This window comes from Electrophorus electricus, chromosome 25, assembly GCF_041902795.1.
Source record: "Electrophorus electricus isolate QZ-2024a chromosome 25, ASM4190279v1, whole genome shotgun sequence".
NCBI classification, from domain to species: domain Eukaryota; kingdom Metazoa; phylum Chordata; class Actinopteri; order Gymnotiformes; family Gymnotidae; genus Electrophorus; species Electrophorus electricus.
In genome coordinates, this window is record NC_137521.1 from 12,329,578 (window position 1) to 12,350,000 (window position 20,423).

At 45.9% G+C, this 20,423-nt stretch overlaps 2 protein-coding genes across 7 annotated transcripts in view; one reads left to right on the forward strand and one right to left on the reverse strand.

Annotated features, from left to right (window-relative positions):
• Positions 1 to 1,255: 1,255 nt before the first annotated feature.
• On the forward strand, positions 1,256 to 10,670 carry zgc:194990 (uncharacterized). 2 transcript variants are annotated; one of them, XM_027026924.3, is made up of 10 exons: positions 1,256 to 1,554; positions 2,539 to 2,618; positions 2,711 to 2,809; positions 3,011 to 3,112; positions 4,394 to 4,555; positions 5,390 to 5,527; positions 7,069 to 7,120; positions 7,429 to 7,455; positions 8,735 to 8,761; positions 9,002 to 10,670. In XM_027026924.3, the coding sequence occupies exons 2-10, from the start codon at positions 2,556 to 2,558 to the stop codon at positions 9,556 to 9,558; spliced, it is 1,227 nt and encodes a 408-aa protein (XP_026882725.3). In that variant the 5' UTR covers positions 1,256 to 1,554; positions 2,539 to 2,555; the 3' UTR covers positions 9,559 to 10,670. The 2 variants fall into 2 exon arrangements, with proteins under 2 accessions (XP_026882725.3, XP_081563681.1); XM_081707555.1 differs by lacking the exon at positions 8,735 to 8,761.
• The window catches only part of itgb4 (integrin, beta 4), a 28,995-nt gene continuing 18,540 nt past the window's right edge, over positions 9,969 to 20,423 (reverse strand). For 2 of the 5 annotated variants that reach the window (XM_081707552.1, XM_081707551.1), the window contains exons 23-43: positions 20,404 to 20,423; positions 20,147 to 20,295; positions 19,706 to 19,885; positions 19,379 to 19,527; positions 19,040 to 19,244; positions 18,455 to 18,775; positions 18,058 to 18,209; positions 17,067 to 17,247; positions 16,603 to 16,740; positions 16,319 to 16,501; positions 15,921 to 16,049; positions 15,340 to 15,552; positions 14,704 to 14,865; positions 14,350 to 14,511; positions 13,937 to 14,050; positions 13,309 to 13,458; positions 12,785 to 12,973; positions 12,370 to 12,525; positions 11,959 to 12,120; positions 11,621 to 11,737; positions 9,969 to 11,509 (exon numbers count right to left, since the gene is read on the reverse strand). The exon at positions 20,404 to 20,423 is cut by the window's right edge and continues 4 nt beyond it. In XM_081707552.1, coding sequence (XP_081563678.1) covers positions 11,370 to 11,509; positions 11,621 to 11,737; positions 11,959 to 12,120; positions 12,370 to 12,525; positions 12,785 to 12,973; positions 13,309 to 13,458; positions 13,937 to 14,050; positions 14,350 to 14,511; positions 14,704 to 14,865; positions 15,340 to 15,552; positions 15,921 to 16,049; positions 16,319 to 16,501; positions 16,603 to 16,740; positions 17,067 to 17,247; positions 18,058 to 18,209; positions 18,455 to 18,775; positions 19,040 to 19,244; positions 19,379 to 19,527; positions 19,706 to 19,885; positions 20,147 to 20,295; positions 20,404 to 20,423 — 3,372 coding nt within the window. In that variant the 3' untranslated portion in view covers positions 9,969 to 11,369. The remainder of the gene's footprint in view (positions 11,510 to 11,620; positions 11,738 to 11,958; positions 12,121 to 12,369; positions 12,526 to 12,784; positions 12,974 to 13,308; positions 13,459 to 13,936; positions 14,051 to 14,349; positions 14,512 to 14,703; positions 14,866 to 15,339; positions 15,553 to 15,920; positions 16,050 to 16,318; positions 16,502 to 16,602; positions 16,741 to 17,066; positions 17,248 to 18,057; positions 18,210 to 18,454; positions 18,776 to 19,039; positions 19,245 to 19,378; positions 19,528 to 19,705; positions 19,886 to 20,146; positions 20,296 to 20,403) is intronic. The other 3 variants (XM_081707553.1, XM_027026927.3, XM_081707554.1) reach the window with 3 other exon arrangements.

The following is a 20,423-nucleotide window of genomic DNA, read 5'->3' on the forward strand; positions in this document are numbered from 1 at the left end:
CTATGGGTCATTATGGCAGCCTTCAACAAGGGCCGCAATGATGCAGGTACGTGAACAAAATATTACCCACAATTCTGTGAGATAACAGGACCAATCAGAGTGGGAGCATTTGTGTCAAACAGCCTGAGCACCATGGCAGAGAAGACAGTGTTCAAACGTGCGTTTACTGTATTCTCTCATTTATTATTGCTTGCTGTTTAGTGTTCTCTTTAGAGCATCAGCAGTGTTGTGGTGTCCATACTCTCAGGGTACAGTTCAGATCCCTTATATAGATCACGACATTGTTACTCATAGTGCATGATGTAGTGAAGGGCCCACAGTCCACAGTGGTTTCCTACCGTGGATGTTAGGGCCGTGTTTAGTGGGACTGGCGGTATAAGAAACATGTTGAGAGGTTCTGCACTGCTGTTTCAGATGAGCGCAAAAACAACAGCCACAGAATGTTAATGCAAACCAGAAACAAAACCTCACAGTCAAAAAAAAAAACAGAGTTACAAGGACTAAGTAGTTTTTGTTGATAAAACGAACATGAACATCACTGTAAAGCTAGATATTGTACATGTGGCAAAACAAACCCGAGATGTCATTTTGGTTATCAAACAGCATCAGGCAACAAGAAATAAACAGACCCTAAGAAGGTGCAACAGCAGAGGATAAGTAAAAGGTCACAATGACACTAACCAACATAAGTTAACTAAATAAAAAATAAACCATAATAGCACACTGATAAAATAATACACTCGTGGAACAGTTTAAACACATAAACGTTAAACTCATTAAACTTCAGGGAGGCCTACGGCAGCCTGGGACCCCACCTGACCCCCTGCCTCTGTGGGCCAGGGGACAGACCAGACAGTATTATTTAAGTCTGGACATGACACCTCTAAACCACCTCCATGCTGTAATTGTACCGCTAGTCTACTTATTGCTGATGTTCTGCATAGTTTACATGAAGAAAGGGCACCATGGCATATTTCCATTACTCCGTGTAGGGATTCATGAATGAGTAAACACACAGACCATAGACATAGGGTTCATGCCCCGCTCCACAGTTGCCATGGTAGCTGTGACCACAGAAGAAGGGGGCCTGGTGAACAGTGGCTCATTATCATTTAAAGCAACATGCCCCTGCCATTCTAAACAGGGCAGGTTAGACAGGCTGACAGGGCAGTTTAGACATGGTTCAGTGTCACAGACAAAGACGCGTGTCACTTTTAAATAGGTCGTATTTCGGATGACTTTATGACGGACGTGAGATAATTACCCCCGTCAGCCACAGAACGTCCTGTCGTTTTTATTTTTACATGGTTAAAGATGTCGCCACCTACAGGACAACGTCGACTACACTTTTTATAAACTTCGGCTGCACTCGGAAAGTCACTCGGTAAGAGTGTAACCGAAAGGGCGGAAGGTAACGCAGGAGTGCAGATGTCGGGGAGTCCGCGCCAGACGCGAGACAGGATGTCGTTTTAATGGTTTTAATGGTTTTAATGGCTCCTTGAAGGAAACTTTCCAGTTCGGGTTTACCCCGTCACTCGTCGGGTCAGCGGCCAGGTACGTCACCGGTCACTCGCGCTCCCTGCGTGCAGCGCGAGGGATTTTCACGAGCGTCTCGAGGGATCACGTTACCGGCGTTTACCGAGCGGTCCCGAGAGCACCCTGCACGTGTCTGTGTCTAGGGCCTACGGATCGCTTCATAACATTTATTCTATGAAATGCTCAAAACAGATGTGAGGAAGAGGACGAATTTACAGAACATGTATAATTGAAATGTATAATAATTTAACATGTATAATATAAATCCAGAGTAATCAGTCGTGTAACACTGTTTTCTAATCCGCGAAGCGTGCAATTCATGAATTATTTAAAAATGAATCGCCTAATTCCCGTTATTTTATTTATAGACAATGAGTGTGATTTGGGGCTTCATGGGGATAATAATAAAGATAAACAGACATCTTATGTAAAAAACAAATCCCAGCTTGGCTTCTGGTTTGCATAACGGATGCTAACGTTGAAAAGGCGTCCGACGCTGAAATCCGCCACAACATTCTGGCTTGATAAGTGTGTGATATCCCAAAGCCTTACAGCCTTAGCGAGCTGAGTCGTGCGTCGGCCCCAGCCCTGCTACAGTGACGTGCGCTGTAAAGTCTCCGTCTCTTTACGACCCTCTAACTAGCGCAGTCTTCTCTGCACGCGGGCAGGTGTCCCGGTGTCCCGGCAGAACGCGCTGACTCTGCCGTACGGTCCCGCGCGCAGTCCCGCGTACGCCGCCAATGCGCGCTACCGTCTCCTTCCTCCGGTCTCCGCGGGACTCTTTCGCAGAGCGAGCAGAGAATAATTTGTTTGGCTGCAGTTTTTCAACTACCAGAGAAATAAAGACAAAAACAGCTCAATAATCTCTCTCTCTCTCTCTCTCTCTCTCTCTCTCTCTCTCTCTCTCTCTCTCTCTCTCTCTCTCTCTCTCTCTCTCTCTCTCTCTCTCTCTCTCTCTCTCTCTCTCTCTCTCTCTCTCTCTCTCTCTCTCTCATATTCCAGGACAAAACTCTACCATCATGATAAAAGAATGCCTTCAGTTTTTAATAGAACCAGCCAAGAACTTGAAAATCCATCTGAAGGTTCAGTACTGTACCTCACCCTGGTCATTTCTTTCATCCGTCTCCATCTCCAGACGTAGTTGCCCTCACCGTGTCTCTTTCCGTGGTGGTAGGAGCCTCGCAGGCGCACTCGATGGGAGAGGCAGGAGCCACTGAGCGAGAGCCAGCTCTTCATCATGGAACTAGCCAGGGAGCTCACCTGGATCTGTCAGGTGAAGGTCTGGGTGCACCTGCCCTGCCCTGCCCTGGTCCTGCTGAACGTCCTGCCTGGATCAGAGTCAGGCAGCTGTGAGGTCACCAGCTCACTGAGACCCAGTGCAGCTGAAGGCCACAACACTACTGAAGGCCCCCCCCCTTTTGTTTTCTCTCTCTCTCTCTCTCTCTCTCTCTCTCTCTCTCTCTCTCTCTCTCAGAAGTCAGATGTTCTGGTTCATATCTGGACTGGAGAAGATATTTGGCCACCAGCCATGTGTCGTCAGTTCATCAAGGAGACAGCCTCCATACTGCAGCTGATGGTCAGTGAGAGCACAACAAACTCCCTACTTTACTACACCAATACACCACACCCTCTACACTACTACACCCATACACCACACTCCCTACACTACTACACTCCATACACTACACCCTCTACACTACTACACCTATACACCACACTACCTACACTACTACACCCATACACCACACCCTTTACACTACTACACCCCATACACCACACCCCAACCCTACTACATCTATACACCATACCCTCTACACTACTACACCCATACACCACACCCTCTACACTACTACACCCATACACCACACCCCGACACTACTACATCTATACACCATACCCACTACACTACTACAGCCATACACCACACCCTCTACACTACTACACCCATACACCACACCTTCTACACTACTACACCCATACACCACACTCCCTACACTACTACACTCCACATACCACACCAACAACACTACTACACCCATACACCACACCCTCTACACTACTACACCCATACACCACACTTCGTATACTATTACGCCCCATATTACTATATTAGGCCTGTTAGGATTTGGGGAGTGGTATTTGTGTGTGTGTGAGTGTGTGTGAGAGAGTGTGTATGTGAGAGTGAGTGTTTGTGAGATACTGTTAGCCCATTCTTCTAACAGTGTCATTCTGATTGATTAGAGTTACCCTCACGTAGTGGCACTAAGTGAGGAAGGTTATTATGTTGGTACTGTTCAGTGCTGTGGAGGAAGTTTTGTAAGCTCGCTGCAGTATGACATTTACCACTACAAAGCTCTGTGAATGAGGTTGTGTAAACTACAAAGCTCTGAGAATGAGGTTGTGTAAACTACAAAGCTCTCTGAATGAGGTTGTGTAAACTACAAAGCTCTGTGTATGAGGTTGTGTAAACTACAAAGCTCTGTGAATGAGGTTGTGTAATCTACAAAGCTCTCTGAATGAGGTTGTGTAAACTACAAAGCTCTGTGAATGAGGTTTTGTAAACCTCTCTTTTTTATTAGGTTTTTTTGTGTGTACATGACTGTCCCTCACAGTAATTAACTGGTGTAACCTCGATGACGTTCCTCCGAAGGTTCGCCATCATTTTAATGTCTGTAACAATTACTGCCAGTGCATCACATTACATATGAGAGGAAACAGAGACTGGTGATTGCTTCCTGTTTCAGTCCAGCTACCTAAGGCCTGAAGTCCTGACTCTGACTGTGCTGGTGTATGTGTGTGTGTGTGTGTGAGTGTGTGTTTGTGTGTGTGTGTGTGTGTGTGTGTGTGTGTTGTTCAGGAGAACACAGAAGTTTCGTTGCTGACACTCACAGATCTGCATGTGATGAACCAAGACTGTGGAGAGCGCTTAGTGTGTGTGACGGACGATGAAGGGAATGACCTCGGCGGGCCAAAGAGGTCCATCATGGACTGGAGCCGCAGGCAGAGGAGGAGACACCCGGTACACAGCCAACACCAGACACAGTACAGTAATGTAATCACCATGGCTTCACAGCATGTGGTATGGTAAAAGCCATCTGATAGGAAACAAATAGTTCATAAGGATTTTCCATTACAGTGTAATTTCAAAAGTGAGTATGTTTGGACCTCTCGTGTTGACAGACAAGTGGATTACAGATGGTCAAACACAGTCCACACGAAACAAGTGCTCCCAGTACACTGATACTGAACCAATACGTTTCTGCAGAGATTTATGCATCTCACAGTTTAGTTTTGTCCTGGTCTGTCTTGTACTAATATAAAGAGTTTCTCCTCTCAAACGTGCAGCAGTAGAGTCTCTTCCTTTTTCATGCTCTTTCTCTCTCTCTCTCTCCCTCTCTCTCTCTCTCTCCCTCTCTCTCTCCCCCCTCCCTCTCTCTCTCACACACACTGTCTTGCCCCTTCACACACACGCTTTCACCCCATTCTCCGATTAAGATATTAACCTTTAGGCCCTCTGTGTGCAGTACAGATGTCCTTTCTGCCTAGTAATCTCACACACACACACACACACACACACACACACACACACACACACACACACACACACACACTCACACACACACTCACACACACACACTCACACACACACACACACACACTCACACACACACACACTCACACACACACTCACACACACACACACACACTCACACACACACACACTCACACACACACACACACACACTCACACACACACACACACACACACACACACACACACACACACACACACACACACAGTGTTATATCGGTGATATATTTTGTATTACGTACTCTCTCTCCGTCTCTCCAGCACGGTGTCTGGCCGGGGGACTCTGTGCTGACGGTGCTGGGTGATGTGGAGATGGGGTGGAGAAAGGGCCACCTGCCCCACCTGCAGCCTGCCCTAGAGCTACTCATTTGGGTGGCGCTGCTGACGCACCTGGACAAGGTGTGAGTCTCCCACCTTCATCAGGCCTGTGTCTGTTCTAAGTCTGCACTTGTAGCAGTAACAACGTGACACCTCAGCTGTTTGCCCAGTTTAAGGATGTTAAATACAGTTCTGTGTGTACTGAATGAAGACTGGCTAAAGTGATTGTTATTCACAGTGTAAAGCTCAGGTTTGCCTTCCTCCACCCCTCCGTCACTAAAGCGTATAACATTTTATAACATTAGTCAGCCATCATGACTGAGAAATGTAGTGTCTACAGCTTCTCTGCCTGGGTGGCTGGGAATGTTTTGTAATGTTTGTAAAGTAGGGTTATTCCTGACACAAACACACACGCGCGCACACACACATACACACACACACACACACACACACACACATACATAGAGTGTAATACCTGATACACACCTCTCAGGAAGCAAGTATGTCTGTTTGTTTCCTCGACATACGATTATACTGTTTTTAAAAGCTCATGCAGTTGCTTGATGGGCATGTGTGTAAGTGGAGAAGCTATAGACAAGCATAAGGCTCTCAGTCCAGGAGCTGTAAACAAGCATAAGGGTCTCAGTCCAAGAGCTGTAAACAAGCAAAAGGCTCTCAGTCCAGGAGCTGTTGACAACCACAAGGCTCTCAGTCCAAGAGCTGTAGACAAGCATAAGGTTCTCAGTCCAGGAGCTGTAGACGACCACAAGGCTCTCATTCCAGGAGCTGTAAACAAGCACAAGGCTCTCAGTCCAGGAGCTGTAGACGACCACAAGGCTCTCAGTCCAGGAGCTGTAAACAAGCACAAGGCTCTCAGTCAAGGAGCTGTAAATGAGCACAAGGCTCTTAGTCCAGGAGCTGTAGACGAGCACAAGGCTCACAGTCCAGGAGCTGTAGACAAGTACAAGGCTCTCAGTCCAGGAGCTGTAGACAAGCATAAGGCTCTCAGTCCAGGAGCTGTAGACAAGCATAAGGCTCTCAGCCGAGGAGCTGTAGACAAGTACAAGGCTCTCAGTCCAGGAGCTGTAGACGACCAGAAGACTCTCAGTCCAGGAGCTGTAGATGAGCACAAGGCTCTTAGTCCAGGAGCTGCAGGTGAACCTACGCTATGAGCTATTACACACAACGGAAAACAACAAGGAGTCGGTTGAGGAGTAATAGGCTGCAGTGGAGCAGGAAGGCAGTGCTGGGAGCCATCTTGGTCAGCTCACATTTTTGCAGCAGAAACTGGAGAAGGTGAAACTTCAGAATGTTTAAGTTCACACGGTAAGGGTCTAGGAGTTGCTAATATGCAAAGACTTCAGACAGAGCAAGACTGTCCAGCTCCAGTCCTGGACGGACAGAACCCGGCAATGTTCAGTATCGTAATACCGAGCATGACTGCAGAACTCTGAACCTGGACATGCTACTGTCCTACAGAGGTCAGGACACCCACATGCTTACCTGGATCAGGTGAGTCAGATTAGGGTTGGAATTGATTTCTGCAGGTGGGAGATCTTCAGGTCTTGTGTTGAGGATGCTCTCTGATTGGTTCATGTCTAACGTTTTGAGTTGATTGACAGGAGCTCATTCCCAGACTGTGGCTTGCTCAGAAGCAGAGGAGCCAGAACAGCAGTAAGTGAACTTTGGTGTTGTGAATCATGAGACTGAAGTCCATCTGTGCGTGTGGAGAAAGGTGTCTGTGTCTGGGCGCCTCTCTGCTAGTAAACACGATAAATGCAGACTGTGAAGATTGAACATCCATTATGTTTGTGATTCTCTGGGGCAACAGCCCATTTACAAGCCCACACAACCCCTATAAAATTAGTATGCTTTAACATATCCAGAATCTGATTGAAATATCTCTCTCTCTCTCTCTCTCTCTCACTCTGTCACTTTCTTCACCTTTCTCTCCATCTTTTTCTTTCTCTCTCTCTCTCTAGATGCTCTTCAGTACATCCCACACACTGGTATGTGACTACCCACAGATCACTCTCCCTTTTCCTCTAGTGCAGTATTGTAGTAGTGTAATATTACAGTAGTGGAGTATTGTAGTAGTATAGTATTGTAGTATTGCAGTATTGCAGTATTGTAGTATTACAGTATTGTAATATTGCAGAATTGCAGTAGTGCAGTATTGTAGTATTTCAGAATTGTAGTATTGCAGTAGTATAGTATTGTATTGCAGTATTGTAATATTGCAGTAGTATAGTATTGTAGTGTAGTATTGCAGTATTGTAGTTTTGCAGTATTATAATATTGCAGAATTGCAGTAGTGTAGTATTGTAGTAGTGTAGTATGGCAGTAGTGTAGTATTGTAGTATAGTATTGCAGTGCAGTATTGCAGTATTGTAGTATTGCAGCATTGTAATATTGCAGTATTGTGGTATTTTAGTATTGTAGTATTGTAGTCATATTGTAGTGTAGTATTGCAGTATTGTAATATTGTAGAATTGCAGTAGTGTAGTATTGTAGTTTTGCAATATTGTAATATTGCAGAATTGCAGTAGTGTAGCATTGTAGTATTTCAGAATTGTAGTATTTCAGTATTGTAGTATTGCAGTAGTATAGTATTGTATTGCAGTATTGTAATATTGCAGTAGTATAGTATTGTAGTGTAGTATTGCAGTATTGTAGTTTTGCAGTATTATAATATTGCAGAATTGCAGTAGTGTAGTATTGTAGTAGTGTAGTATGGCAGTAGTGTAGTATTGTATTGCAGTATTGCAGCATTGTAATATTGCAGTATTGTGGTATTTTAGTATTGTAGTATTGTAGTCATATTGTAGTGTAGTATTGCAGTATTGTAATATTGTAGAATTGCAGTAGTGTAGTATTGTAGTTTTGCAATATTGTAATATTGCAGAATTGCAGTAGTGTAGCATTGTAGTATTTCAGAATTGTAGTATTTCAGTATTGTAGTATTGTAGTAATGTAGTATTTTTGTATTGCAGTATTGTAGTATTGTAGCAGTGTAGTATTGCAGTACCGTAGTATTGCAATATTATAATATTGCAGAATGGCAGTATTGCAGTAGTGTAGTATTGTAATATTGCAGAATTGCAGTAGTGTAGTACTGCAGTGCCATAGTATTGCAGTAGTATAGTATTGCAGCTGTGCAGTATTGTAGTAGTATAGTATGGTAGTATTGCAGTATTGTAATATTGCAGTAGTATAGTATTGCATTATTATAGTATTGCAGTAGTGTAGTATTGTAGTATTTCAGAACTGCTTCTCTCTCTTTCTCAGTGTGGAACTGGATCTGTTGTGCAGCAGGTGAACTGGATCTGTTGTCCATCACTCTCATTCCAGTCTGTCACGCTTTCATACTCCAGCTACATTGTGCAGATTTTCCACTGGTTTAGTTTTTGTTTCGGTTCCATTCCAGTTAATGTTTTGCTACAGTATTCACTGAGGTTAAAACGTAATGCTCAGGGATTCTCTGGAGTGATGGGAGCAGGGTTTACACCATGGGGGTCACGGGCCAGAGATGATGACACCTCCCTCCCTCTACAGAGGAGGTGACCTTTGACCCAGACACGGCCCACTCAGCGCTGCTCGTGTCTGATGATGGGAAGCGGATGCGCTGCTGTGTGGACTCCCGCCCCATCCCGCTCAGCCGCTGCCGTTTCGATGGCTGGATGTGCGTCGTGGCCACAGAGGGCTTCACGGCTGGCCGGCACTACTGGGAGGTGGAGGTGGGAGAGCGAGACTGGCGTCTGGGCGTTGCCAAGGAGTCGGCGAGGCGAAACGGCTTCGGCCCGCTGGACTCGGGCAGCGGCTACCTCACCCTGCGGCTGGAGAGGGGCACGCGGCTGACGGCCCTCACCTTGCCCGTCACCAGGCTGGCGTGCTCACACCTGCCCCACCACGTAGGCCTGTACTTGGACTACGAGCAGGGCCAACTGTCCTTCTACGACACCCAGAGACGGGCGCACATCTACACGTACTGCGGGACGTTCACAGAGAGGCTCTTCCCTGTGTTCGGAACAGCCGACATCATGAGGGACATGGTGATCAGACCTGCAGCGCTCAGGTGGTCCTGCCTGTGTGATGGACCATGCCTCTTCTGATGAGAGAACACACACACACACACACACACACACACACACACACACACACCATGCCTCTTCTGCTGAGAGAACACACACACCATGCCTCTTCTGCTGAGAGAACACACACACACACCCCATGCCTCTTCTGCTGACAGAACATGCACACACACCAGGCCTCGTCTTCTGAGTGATCACGCACACACACACACACATACACCGGGCTTCGTCTTCTGAGTGATCACGCACACGCACGCACACACACACACACACACATCCAGCATGTTTATTTTGCTGACTAAACACACACACTACTGATTAACACAAACGATGTTTCAAATGTACATATTTGTGCAGATTTCTGAAGACCCTGATAAACACAGGATTGAAAAAGAGCTTAATGTAGCCAATGAAATACAATGGAAATTCAGTTAAATATACTGTATTTATTTCAGGTATTTGTTTCAGCATTTATGCAACATGTTTATGTCCAGAAAAGCTCAAGACATGCATGGATTGCAACAGTGCATGTATGCACGCATACACGCATGCACACACACAGTATGCTAAATGTGTTATGTTTTGAGTCATATTACAAAGGCTTGGATTAAAAAAACACAGACGTTTTGTATTCAAGCAGAATTCACGGTGGGCCGACACTACTGGGAGGTGGGTCAATGCAGACTGACTCAGAGGCATCAAAGACACACACACACACACACCCTTCTTCATACACTCCGTTCTGCATATTTAATACATTGTAAATAGAAGCATGAATCGTTTGATCTCATCAGATGTATATCAGTACCTGGTTTACATATTGGACAGGAAGCAGACAGAAGTATAACATGTTAAATGTGAAGAGTTTACATGATTAATGGTAGATCTGTGAACAAGATGAAAATGAGGCTTTATCTTAATGTAAAAATATATATATATATAAATCATAAATGTAATACTTGGATATATTAAAAACACACAAAAAGGTAAACGTATAAGACCTTTTTTCCCCACAATGGCAGACACATATTAAGGCAGCAACGCTTGCATGTTGTCTGACTGTGTGATTTTTTCCCTGGCCAATCGCCAGCCAAATATATACAATCTGCAACAAATAAACCTTGTAAATTGAACAGTGAAATGTGTGTGTGGTGCAAAACAACATTATTTGACAGAAACTCCTGGTGCATCTCCTCAAAGATTAATCACCAGATCAAAATCATCATTTAAGACACATTTGAAAACAATGAATTCAAACACTGACAAATATGTGAGCAGTTGCTAATGGCAGCTCTTAGCACAACCCAGCTAGTTAGTTAGTAATAATAGTTAATGCTAATGTTAGCGCTTGCTAGCGTAACCCAGCCACAGTAGTATGGAAGCTTTACTGCCTTTGTACAGGAGCTCTGAACAGAAGGAATTACATTTAAATACTTCCTCTGTTTACATTCAATGAAACACACTAGTTCTGCGTGTAAAGCTGGTCTGGGACAGAGGACGTTAGAGCTTCCCCTCTTCATCATTCATCCTCCTCCTCCTGGGGCTACACTCAAGAACATGTAGTTTCTACAAACACTAACACAAAGATGCACTGTGCATGGACACTATGGCTCTCCACGAAGGATGAGCTTTCTGCCCACACACAGCTGGAGACTGTGGACGCTTATGCACAGACCATGTGTTTGCTTTTAGCAGGAGTGTGTTCAGTAGCACATATTTAGTCCAAACTCAAATTTAACATGTGTATGGCAGTTCTGGGATCAGATCTAGTGATACTGTTTCTCATAAGGCACATTAAGCATGTCCTCTGGGGGTGTCTGAGATCAGTGGCATCAGGCTTCATAGTATTGTTTCTCCACTTTCTTGGTGACGGTGGAGGACACTCCTCTCTGCACCATCTCCACCTGGCGCATGACACTCCCGCTCATCTCGGTGTGCTGTGTGATCTGTCGGCTTGACATCATCAAGCCGTCTAGAACGCACACACACACACACACACGCGCGCACACAGAGATGCCATTAACAAACCCAGTTCTTTTCCCATGGACACGACATTCCCAGTGTCCACCTGTCTTGTTCCTACCTGATGTCATGAAGGGCTCACTGAACATGGTGTGACTTGTGTGTGTGGTGCTCTGTGTTGGCTGGTTGAACACTTCTCTCTTCATCACGGACTGGCTGCTGTACTGACCCATGGACCCTGCGAGAGAACGTGATTATTTATGCTTCAAAGCATGTTATTTGTACTGTATAAATGTTTTAACACACCAGATGACTAAAAGGAGACTTCTGTTGTAGACATCACCATTAGTTCAGCTGTTAGTTCCCAGAGCTCCCTCTCTCACTCATATGTTAGGATGGTGTTTAGCTGTTGAAACAGAGCATGCCCAGTGAAGCATGGATGTCACATGGATGTCATACCGCCATCTTGAGATTCAATAGTGATGATGCCTTCTCTCTCAGGCCCATAGCCCTGCGTGGTCTGGGCTTGAACTTTGAACTTGTAGGGGACATTCTCGCTCAGGTCAGACACAGTCAGAGAGGTCGCGGTGTTGCCACTGAGCTGAAAGGAACGCTTATCTCCTGTTGGAACACCACACACAGATGCCCACACACACACACACACACACACACTCTGTCATTGTACTCCGGCTCTTCACACCACACGTCACAGCGAGGAGAGGTTCACAGACGCTGAACACCTTTTCCAACAACACATTCATTTCACACTTTTCCATAGGGTAATCCAGAGTCAGTAACATCGTTCTCTTTCAGAATGTAATTAACAAGTTTTATGGCCTGTTATGAGAGGATCTACAGTGAAATAACGACCTCCGCCATGCAGCTGTTCGCAGGTGACCACATAGCCCAGAATCTCCCCGTTGGGTTTGCGAGGTTTGTCCCAGCTCAGCTGCAGGGTCTCTGGACTCAGGGCAGTGAATACCAGGGGCCCAGGGGCACTGGGGGTACTCAGAGTGAACGCCGAGCCTGCCACACACACACACACACACACACACACACACACACACACACACACACACACACACACACACACACACACACACACACACACACACACACACTCTTTAAGGTGACGAAGACTCTGAATAACAATTTAAATATCTAGGCTTGCTTCGTTTGGCCGCTTCTTGCCATCAAGAATGTAATGTCTGGTCTTGTTAGGGCTACTGGTTTATTCGTGACTCAACTCTGCCCCTACAGATGATTAGCTGTAAAGGTAGCTCACCTGGCACAGGGCTGAGGGGGCTCTTGGGGTCCACGGCAGACTCAATGGTGATCACACCCTCCCTCTCAGGACCCCAGCCTTCCTGGCTCTGAGCTTTCACCTTGAACAAGTACGACTGGTTGGGCAGGAGGTTCTGGACCACCACGGAGTTCTGTGCTGGGTTGGTGATATCCATGCGCTTCATCTCACCTACAGGACACAGGGCAGGCACATGACTGTGTCATGACTTTGTGGAGTTAGCATTTTCACCAAGTTACAGTTTATATGTGGAGTTAGCATTAGCAACAGGCTACAGTTTAAATGTGGAGATAGCGCATATTAGCATGTTTGTCTGAACTGTCAATTATAGATGCTTCTTTAACTCTAGTCATCAAAACTTTATGCTTAATCTTATAGTTCCTCATACAACATCCTTTTTGTTGTCAGTCACAAACAACTCTTATTGATTGCTCAAAAATCATTCTGTTTTATCTTCTGGACAGCGAATAGCACAGTTACAGGCATCCAGGAGTGTTGTTGCTGACCTCCACTGAGGAGTTGATAGAGGACGCAGTATCCCAAGACAGGCTTGTCACAGTGGGGTTCCTGCCAGCTGACCTTCAGTGCAGTGGGGCCCAGAGCGGAGAAGACCAACCTGCTTGGGGTTTCAGGCACCCCATGGGGCAACCGTGAGTCTGTGGGTAAAAAACAACACCCAGGGTCACTTCATTTCTGTCCTTTTTATTTCTGAAGGGACCATTGAAACTTGAGATGAATGTGAGGTACTTATGTGGCTTATGGGAGTGTGGTTCTGTCCATGTTTTCACAGCTTCATTAACTCACAAAGTTTGTGCTAATTAGGTGATGAATTAAATCATTAATAGGGAAAACCCAAACATGGGAGTTGCAGGGCTTCTGAAGGTTAGGCATGGCCTACAAGACATGTATATACTTTAAGTTAAAGTTCAGAAGAAGTAAAAGCCCCGTGATAATTTGTGTCAGCCAATACATTTGAAAAATTAATGTGACCTGCAGGATTGAGCAAACTAGCAAAGTTAGGTGGTTGGAACTAAGTCCTGGTGAGGAATTTGTCTTGATCCTGAACTATCCACCTCTGCTGCTATTACCAAATCAGTCTCCACAATTTGGACTGGCTGTTCTTGGTCCACTCACCCTGGAGAACCCGGTCCAGGTTTTGCAGAGCCTCGTTGATGTCTTCTGAGTGAGCGTGAACACGAGAGCTCAGGCTGTAGTTGGTAGTTGTAGCCTGACTGAAGCTAGAGCCGCCTGAAAGAGCACCACCCGCAGGCGATCGCAGGGAAGTGCAGCACAGGGTGTGGCAGGACAGGGCGGGGACACCAGACAGACATGCCATTGCACGCGGAAGGTTCGTGGCAGAATGAGAGCAGTGTTAGGCAGGGGAGAAAGAGGGCAGACAGTGAGAATGGAGCACCAGGAAGCTAAAGGTTCCTGCCCAAAGCTCCAGTACCTGGCAGCCATTAGTTCAATCAGGTACCGATTCCTGTGATCTAAAGCATGGGCACACACACACACACACACACACACGCACGTGAGCTTGGACTTGCCTAGAATGTCGGAGAATCCGCTAGTCAAATCACCCATGACAATGGAGTCCCTCACACCATCATCATAGTAAGCCCTGTTTTCTGAGCGTTTCCTTAAGATCACTTCTTCTGTCTGAAGTCCACCACCTAGCTGGAGGTCATGTCTGCGTGGCATAGATCCCCCTGGAAAACAACACACAAATTACTGACTAGTCATAAAGTAACACTGAGCAACGTTTTGATGCAACACAGCTCATCCGACTGATTATGGTATTCCAAGTCTGTTAGATTTGTGTTTGAACTAAATTATGCAGAAATATCACTCTTAAGGTGCAGGTTTGGAATCTACTGCCGAAGATATGAGCATGTGCACACCTTTGCTGGACATGTGAGTTGTGGTGGTCTCCAGTGATTGGCTGGGGAATCCAGGGCGAGGCGAGATGTTGTAGCTGGTGGAGGACATGCTGATGTTGCGTGTCAAGGAGCCATCTCCACCCGGGAACATAAATCGGTCCCACTTCCCGTTCGCCATCTGGTCTGTAGATATAAATATACAGCGAAAACGGCTAGTGTTGGTGTCATGCTAGTATGGCGAAGGCACAGGTAAAACCTCAGAGATCCACACAGGGCCGTGATTACACCACAGAAGAGGACGCCTGTCCTCTCTGTCCCCTCACACACAGCTACTGTGCTGCTGCAGTTCAGAAGAAGCTTCTTTCTCCAACGGCAGCTGTAGCAGCAGTGGTTGTGTGACTAGCAAAAGTATTAGCGGCTCCTCTGAGAGGGCGTAAGCCATATCTCCATTCATTCATCTCCATTCTCTGTTGATCACCAGCTACAGGTCGCGGAATTCAGTAGTTTTTCCACTTGACACCAACCGAAAGCATGGCAGCAGGTTGCCAGACAGCATTTTGAGACAAGCTAGCTTTCCAGAACAGGACAGCACGTCAGGAAGGGGGCAGGAGGCTAGGCTGGCATGCGGTCTAGCAGGGCGCATGATCAAATCTTCACCTTGCGGAAGGGTCTGGAAATGGCCACCTTGCAGAGGGCTGTGGGAATGGCCACCTGGATGAGGTATCTGTGAATATGTAGGGGAGGGTAGTTCGGCGTCTGTGCTCGTGCCTGTCCTCAGCGGGTGGGGGATGATTTCTGCAGGCAGTTTCCAGGACACTGTGCGGAGATCCAGGTCCGAGCCCACTAGCTTAACGTGCTTCCAGCGCTTGCCTTCGATAGTCATGTAGGGGGAAGCAAGCAAAGCACAGAGGACGTGTAGGCGGGCTGTGGTCTTTGACTACTGAGGCAAAGCAGTATTGGAACAGAAGTGGAGGAAGGCCGTCTCGAGCCCCTCAGTGCCAAAGACGATGGATTTAGCTGGAGAGGTTGAGCCTGCGAAGTCTAAAATCGACTATAACACTTGCAATAGAAAGGAAGCAAATCATTTTTAAAAAGCCCCCAGCCATCAATGTGGAACACTGATGGTATATGAGTATGAATAATGAAGAAAATTAGACTACCCAGCACAGATTTCTGTAGTTTGCCTTCATTGCCAAGTAACTGTGAGGATGGAAATGTGGGTCAGTTTTAGTACCCACCTTCAGACATGTCGGACACACTGGGTCTGGCAGAAGGGGACCGCAGAACTTCGTTACTGTACATCAAGAAGCTGTCGTACTCCTCGCCCCCCTCAGCATTCACGATGGGAATGTCCGGAATAATGGGGACTATGGGAAAACATGGACATCACAGCAGTCAAAATCCCAAATACTAGAAAGATCCAGGCCACAAAATTATAAAACCCAGGCAGCAAAATTTGAAAATCTACGCCACAAAACAAACATTTAATTATTAGCTAGTAGTACATCTCATTGACTAAACAGGAAAAAAATAACTTGGCTTGGAAGATTGTACATGATATCAAACAAGTACAACACTGATGAATCATCCCAGCAGGTCCCCCCCAGACCTCCAGATGAGTTAATAAAGGACTTACTGGACATGGGGCGGATGGGCTGGGTTGCCAGATTGATGGTGGCGTCTCTGTAAGGGCCCCAGCCCACCTTATTTCTTGCACGCACTTTGTAGCAGTACGTCTGAGACGGCTGCAGGTTCTCAATGAGCAACATGCGTTTCTTTGGGTTGTCGATCTTCACTTGCTTCTCAGGCCCGGTGGATTCTAAACATAGAGGAATCACTTCCAGATGGTGCTCCAATTCCAAACTCTGGCTTACCTGTGTTGCTTTTGGACAGTGATGCATTAAAACTCAGGCTACTCACTTCCATCCTTGTTGATGGGTGTGTAGACAACCTCATACTCTGTGATCACGCCATTGGGTTCTGCTGGCTCAGCCCAGCTCAACTGCGTGACTGTTGGGCCAATGACGTTAAACGCTAGCCGCCCTGGTTCACTAGGGACTGGAGAGAGCACAACACTAAGGAACTCATTTAGGAGCTTTTTCCCAAATTACTCATTTAGAAGAGTTTCCCAAATTACGCCAGCAAGTCCACATTTTTGTGCTAGCTTCCAACAGACCAGAGTGAGATACTGTAAATTTACACACTTTACATACTTTTCTCTTTGTAATTTTGCTAAGATGTGAACAATTTGTAATAGGATTCGATGCTGGGATTCTAGCTCCCTAACAAAGACATAACCTAACTTTTAAAAAACAGCCTAAAAGTTGTTTGGACATTTCTGCAATTCAAAGTCCAGGTAAGCTAACATATCCAATTGAACGCACCATCCTCGAAGGTCTGGCACTGGACTATGTCACTGTAGTCTCCATTTCCTGGTGTATTGTAGGCGCACACTCGCATCTCATAGTCGCAGTAAGGGTAGAGGCTCGTCAGCTCTGCCTCAGGGTTCTTCACGTCTATCACCTGGGCATCAGCTTCAGGGTCTCCATAGACCCAATACTTCACCTGAACACAGAGGAACATATGCATGAACACATCCTCATTGTCTACAGCTTGGTGATAAATGAACTGGGGTATGCGTCCAATGTTTTGTCTGAGTATTACTCAACATGTCACTGTCTCCCAATTTCATATCAGGAGGAGACTGACAGTTCAGTATGCCACATATTTGGGTTTTCCTTGCAATAACACACCACACTGGTTAATTAAGAAGCTCATCAATACCTGAGCAGAAAATAAACATTTATAGCAGCCAGGGCTGAGGAATACTGGACTCTGTATTGCATGTCCAGAATATGCATATTGGCTAGTTTACATGACTCTAAATATATGTTACTTTCAGATTTATTCCCCAATTTAAAAACATTTATATTCATTGTAATTTTTGATTAGTATTAATGATTAATGTAACACTATGATAAGTGGTAGACCTTAAATGAGAAAGGCTCATAAATGGAACTTCTGTTATATCCAAGCTGTTAGAAGACCTTCTGTTATGTCTTTGCCCTGTTAGAAGTTCTGTGGTGTCTCTGCCCTGTTACTGTTAGAAGACCTTCTGTGATGTCTCTGCCCTGTTACTGTTAGAAGACCTTCTGTGATGTCTCAGCCTTGTTACTGTTAGAAGACCTTCTGTGATGTCTCAGCCTTGTTACTGTTAGAAGACCTTCTGTGATGTCTCAGCCTTGTTACTGTTAGAAGTTCTGTGATGTCTCTGCCCTGTTACTGTTAGAAGACCTTCTGTGATGTCTCAGCCTTGTTACTGTTAGAAGAAGTTCTGTGATGTCTCAGTCCTGTTACTGTTAGAAGGTGTCTCACCTTGTAGCCCTTGGCTCCAGGCTGGGGGTTCCATTTGAGGTTGATATTCTTGGGGCCTGTGGGCAAGGCATTGATGTTAGCTGGTGCTTGGAGGCGACCACTGGGGGACGATGCTTTCAGCAACGGAGCTCCTGGCTTCTGCACCATATCTCCTGTTGTTGGAAAGAAACACAGAAAGGAAGATATGTGGGTGGTCATCTACAGTCTCTGCCAATATCACATAGGTCCAGGAATCCACTTCTCCTGCTAACATCACGTAGGTCCAGGGACCCGCTACTCATGCTAACAACACGTAGGTCCAGGGACCCGCTACTCATGCTAACAACATGTGGGTCCAGGGATCCACTACCCATAGCACTGCCCACAGGTGGGCTAGCAAGTGATACAGATGACTTACCTCTGGGGTCAGTAATGTTGACCAGGGTGGTCTTCCTGTCCTTGATGTAGCTGTTAGCGCTGGGATCAAACAGCTCCAGCTGGAAGGTCTCAGGCTTCACAGGACTTGGGTGCAAACGTGGCTCGATCGTGATCATCTTCTCCGCCTCTCTTGGGGCAAATAAAACCTGTCCGGACAGGTTGAAGCGAGAGGCATTCTGTGTGCGCCAGCTGGCAGAAGAGGGATTCTCCTGGCCCTGCGTGCGGATTACGGGGATGTTGTAGATTGGATCGGTTGTGCTGAAGTTCTGGCTGCTGTTCTTAAACATCATTACACTAGGTTCTGTAAGAGACAAAATTACACATAGCTGACAAATCTGCCAAAAGAAGACCAACATGAGAAAAAGGGAGGAAAAATTTTAAATATGGAGAAACATCAGAAAAGTAAATCACAATCGATCAGAACTTGCAAGCAATTTGTAATCTAACACAACTGCAATTTCATTGTAATATTTTATGTGGGCCGATCTACAACCCTGATCTTTAGGGACGCTAATACACAAAGTGAAGAGAATTGGAGGGAGGAGATTTGCTTATCTTCCTTCACCTTGCCTGTCGGCGATGTGGATGGTGGTCCGTGGGTAGCGGCCCAGCTTGGCCCCCTGACGTGGGTTGCTCAAGTCCATCACAAACTGTTTGGGCTGAGTGTTCAGCAGAGGGTCTCCCTCCCTGAGTTCCAGCAGCTTCACTGGAACCATCTTCTGCGTCTCTCCAGGCATGTAGGTCAGGTCACCTTCCACCGACACATAATCCTGAGGTCAAAAAGAGAGGAAATAGCACAGAAGGGTCTTTCAAGAAACAGACTTCCACATGGCCGATCAGAACTACAAATCATTATATCTAAATTATATTTGAATCATCTTAATAAAACTATCCTTGATAATACCTTCTTGTCCTTGGCAGTGTTGTCACGGGTGCAGTAGGTGACCTGTGTTCGGCCATCCTCAATGATCTCACGGCTAATAGGGATATTAGCCACGCCCTCTTGGCGAGCAAAAGTGTATGATGGCTGAAGGAAAGTGAAGATGCTCTTAGCTGTAAACACACACACACACACACACACACACACACACACACACACACACACATATATATATATATATATAATCGTTATTATAGTAAAATTGTACTTACAATACATGATAAAATCTTTGTCACCTTTAATGTCTAGGTGCTTTGAGACATAGTGTAACCTTTGACCTCTGACCCTCACCGTGCTCTTTGATGACAGTAATATTGACCAAGCGTTTTCCAATTTTGGCAATTCCGACGGGAACATCAATGGCCTCCACCTGCAGCTGCTTTTTGTCATCGTCATCATCTTTGATGAAAAGTGGAACTCGTACGTCCACGGACTCCACGCCCTCCTGAAGTTCCACAGCGCCTGTGGCCTCTGAGATACAAGCAGCATTTCCCTACTAACAACAGTGCTAACCAGGGTTGAAGTTACATAAATAATCAGAAATACGGCGTGTGAAAATCAGAAAATTCAATAACAATAATAATAATAGTAGTAAAATAAACCTAAACGTCAAGACATTCTTGTCTGTCCTGGACTCCACGTGATGGAGTAAGTGAAGACTAAGTGAAGGAGTTAAGAGGCATGTACATTTCCCAGTGCACCCTGAGGTTGCCGTGGTAACCAGGTACACACCTCTGTCCGTTGCCACCGTGTAGTAGCCAGGAACCACCCGCAGGTTGCTGAAGTTTCCAGCCTGCACCTGTTTGTCTGTCAGGCTGACGATGTTGGGGTAGCAGGCACGAGGGGCCGACAGAACCGTGTCAACGATCGTGTTGTTCTGTCTGACGGAGGAAAAGCAGACACACGTCTTTCACCTCCAGAGCGCAGGATGACTGAGCTCAGTAACCCGGACTCTTCATGACATTATAACATTATATTAACATCAGTACCTTTTTCCTGCATTTCTTTG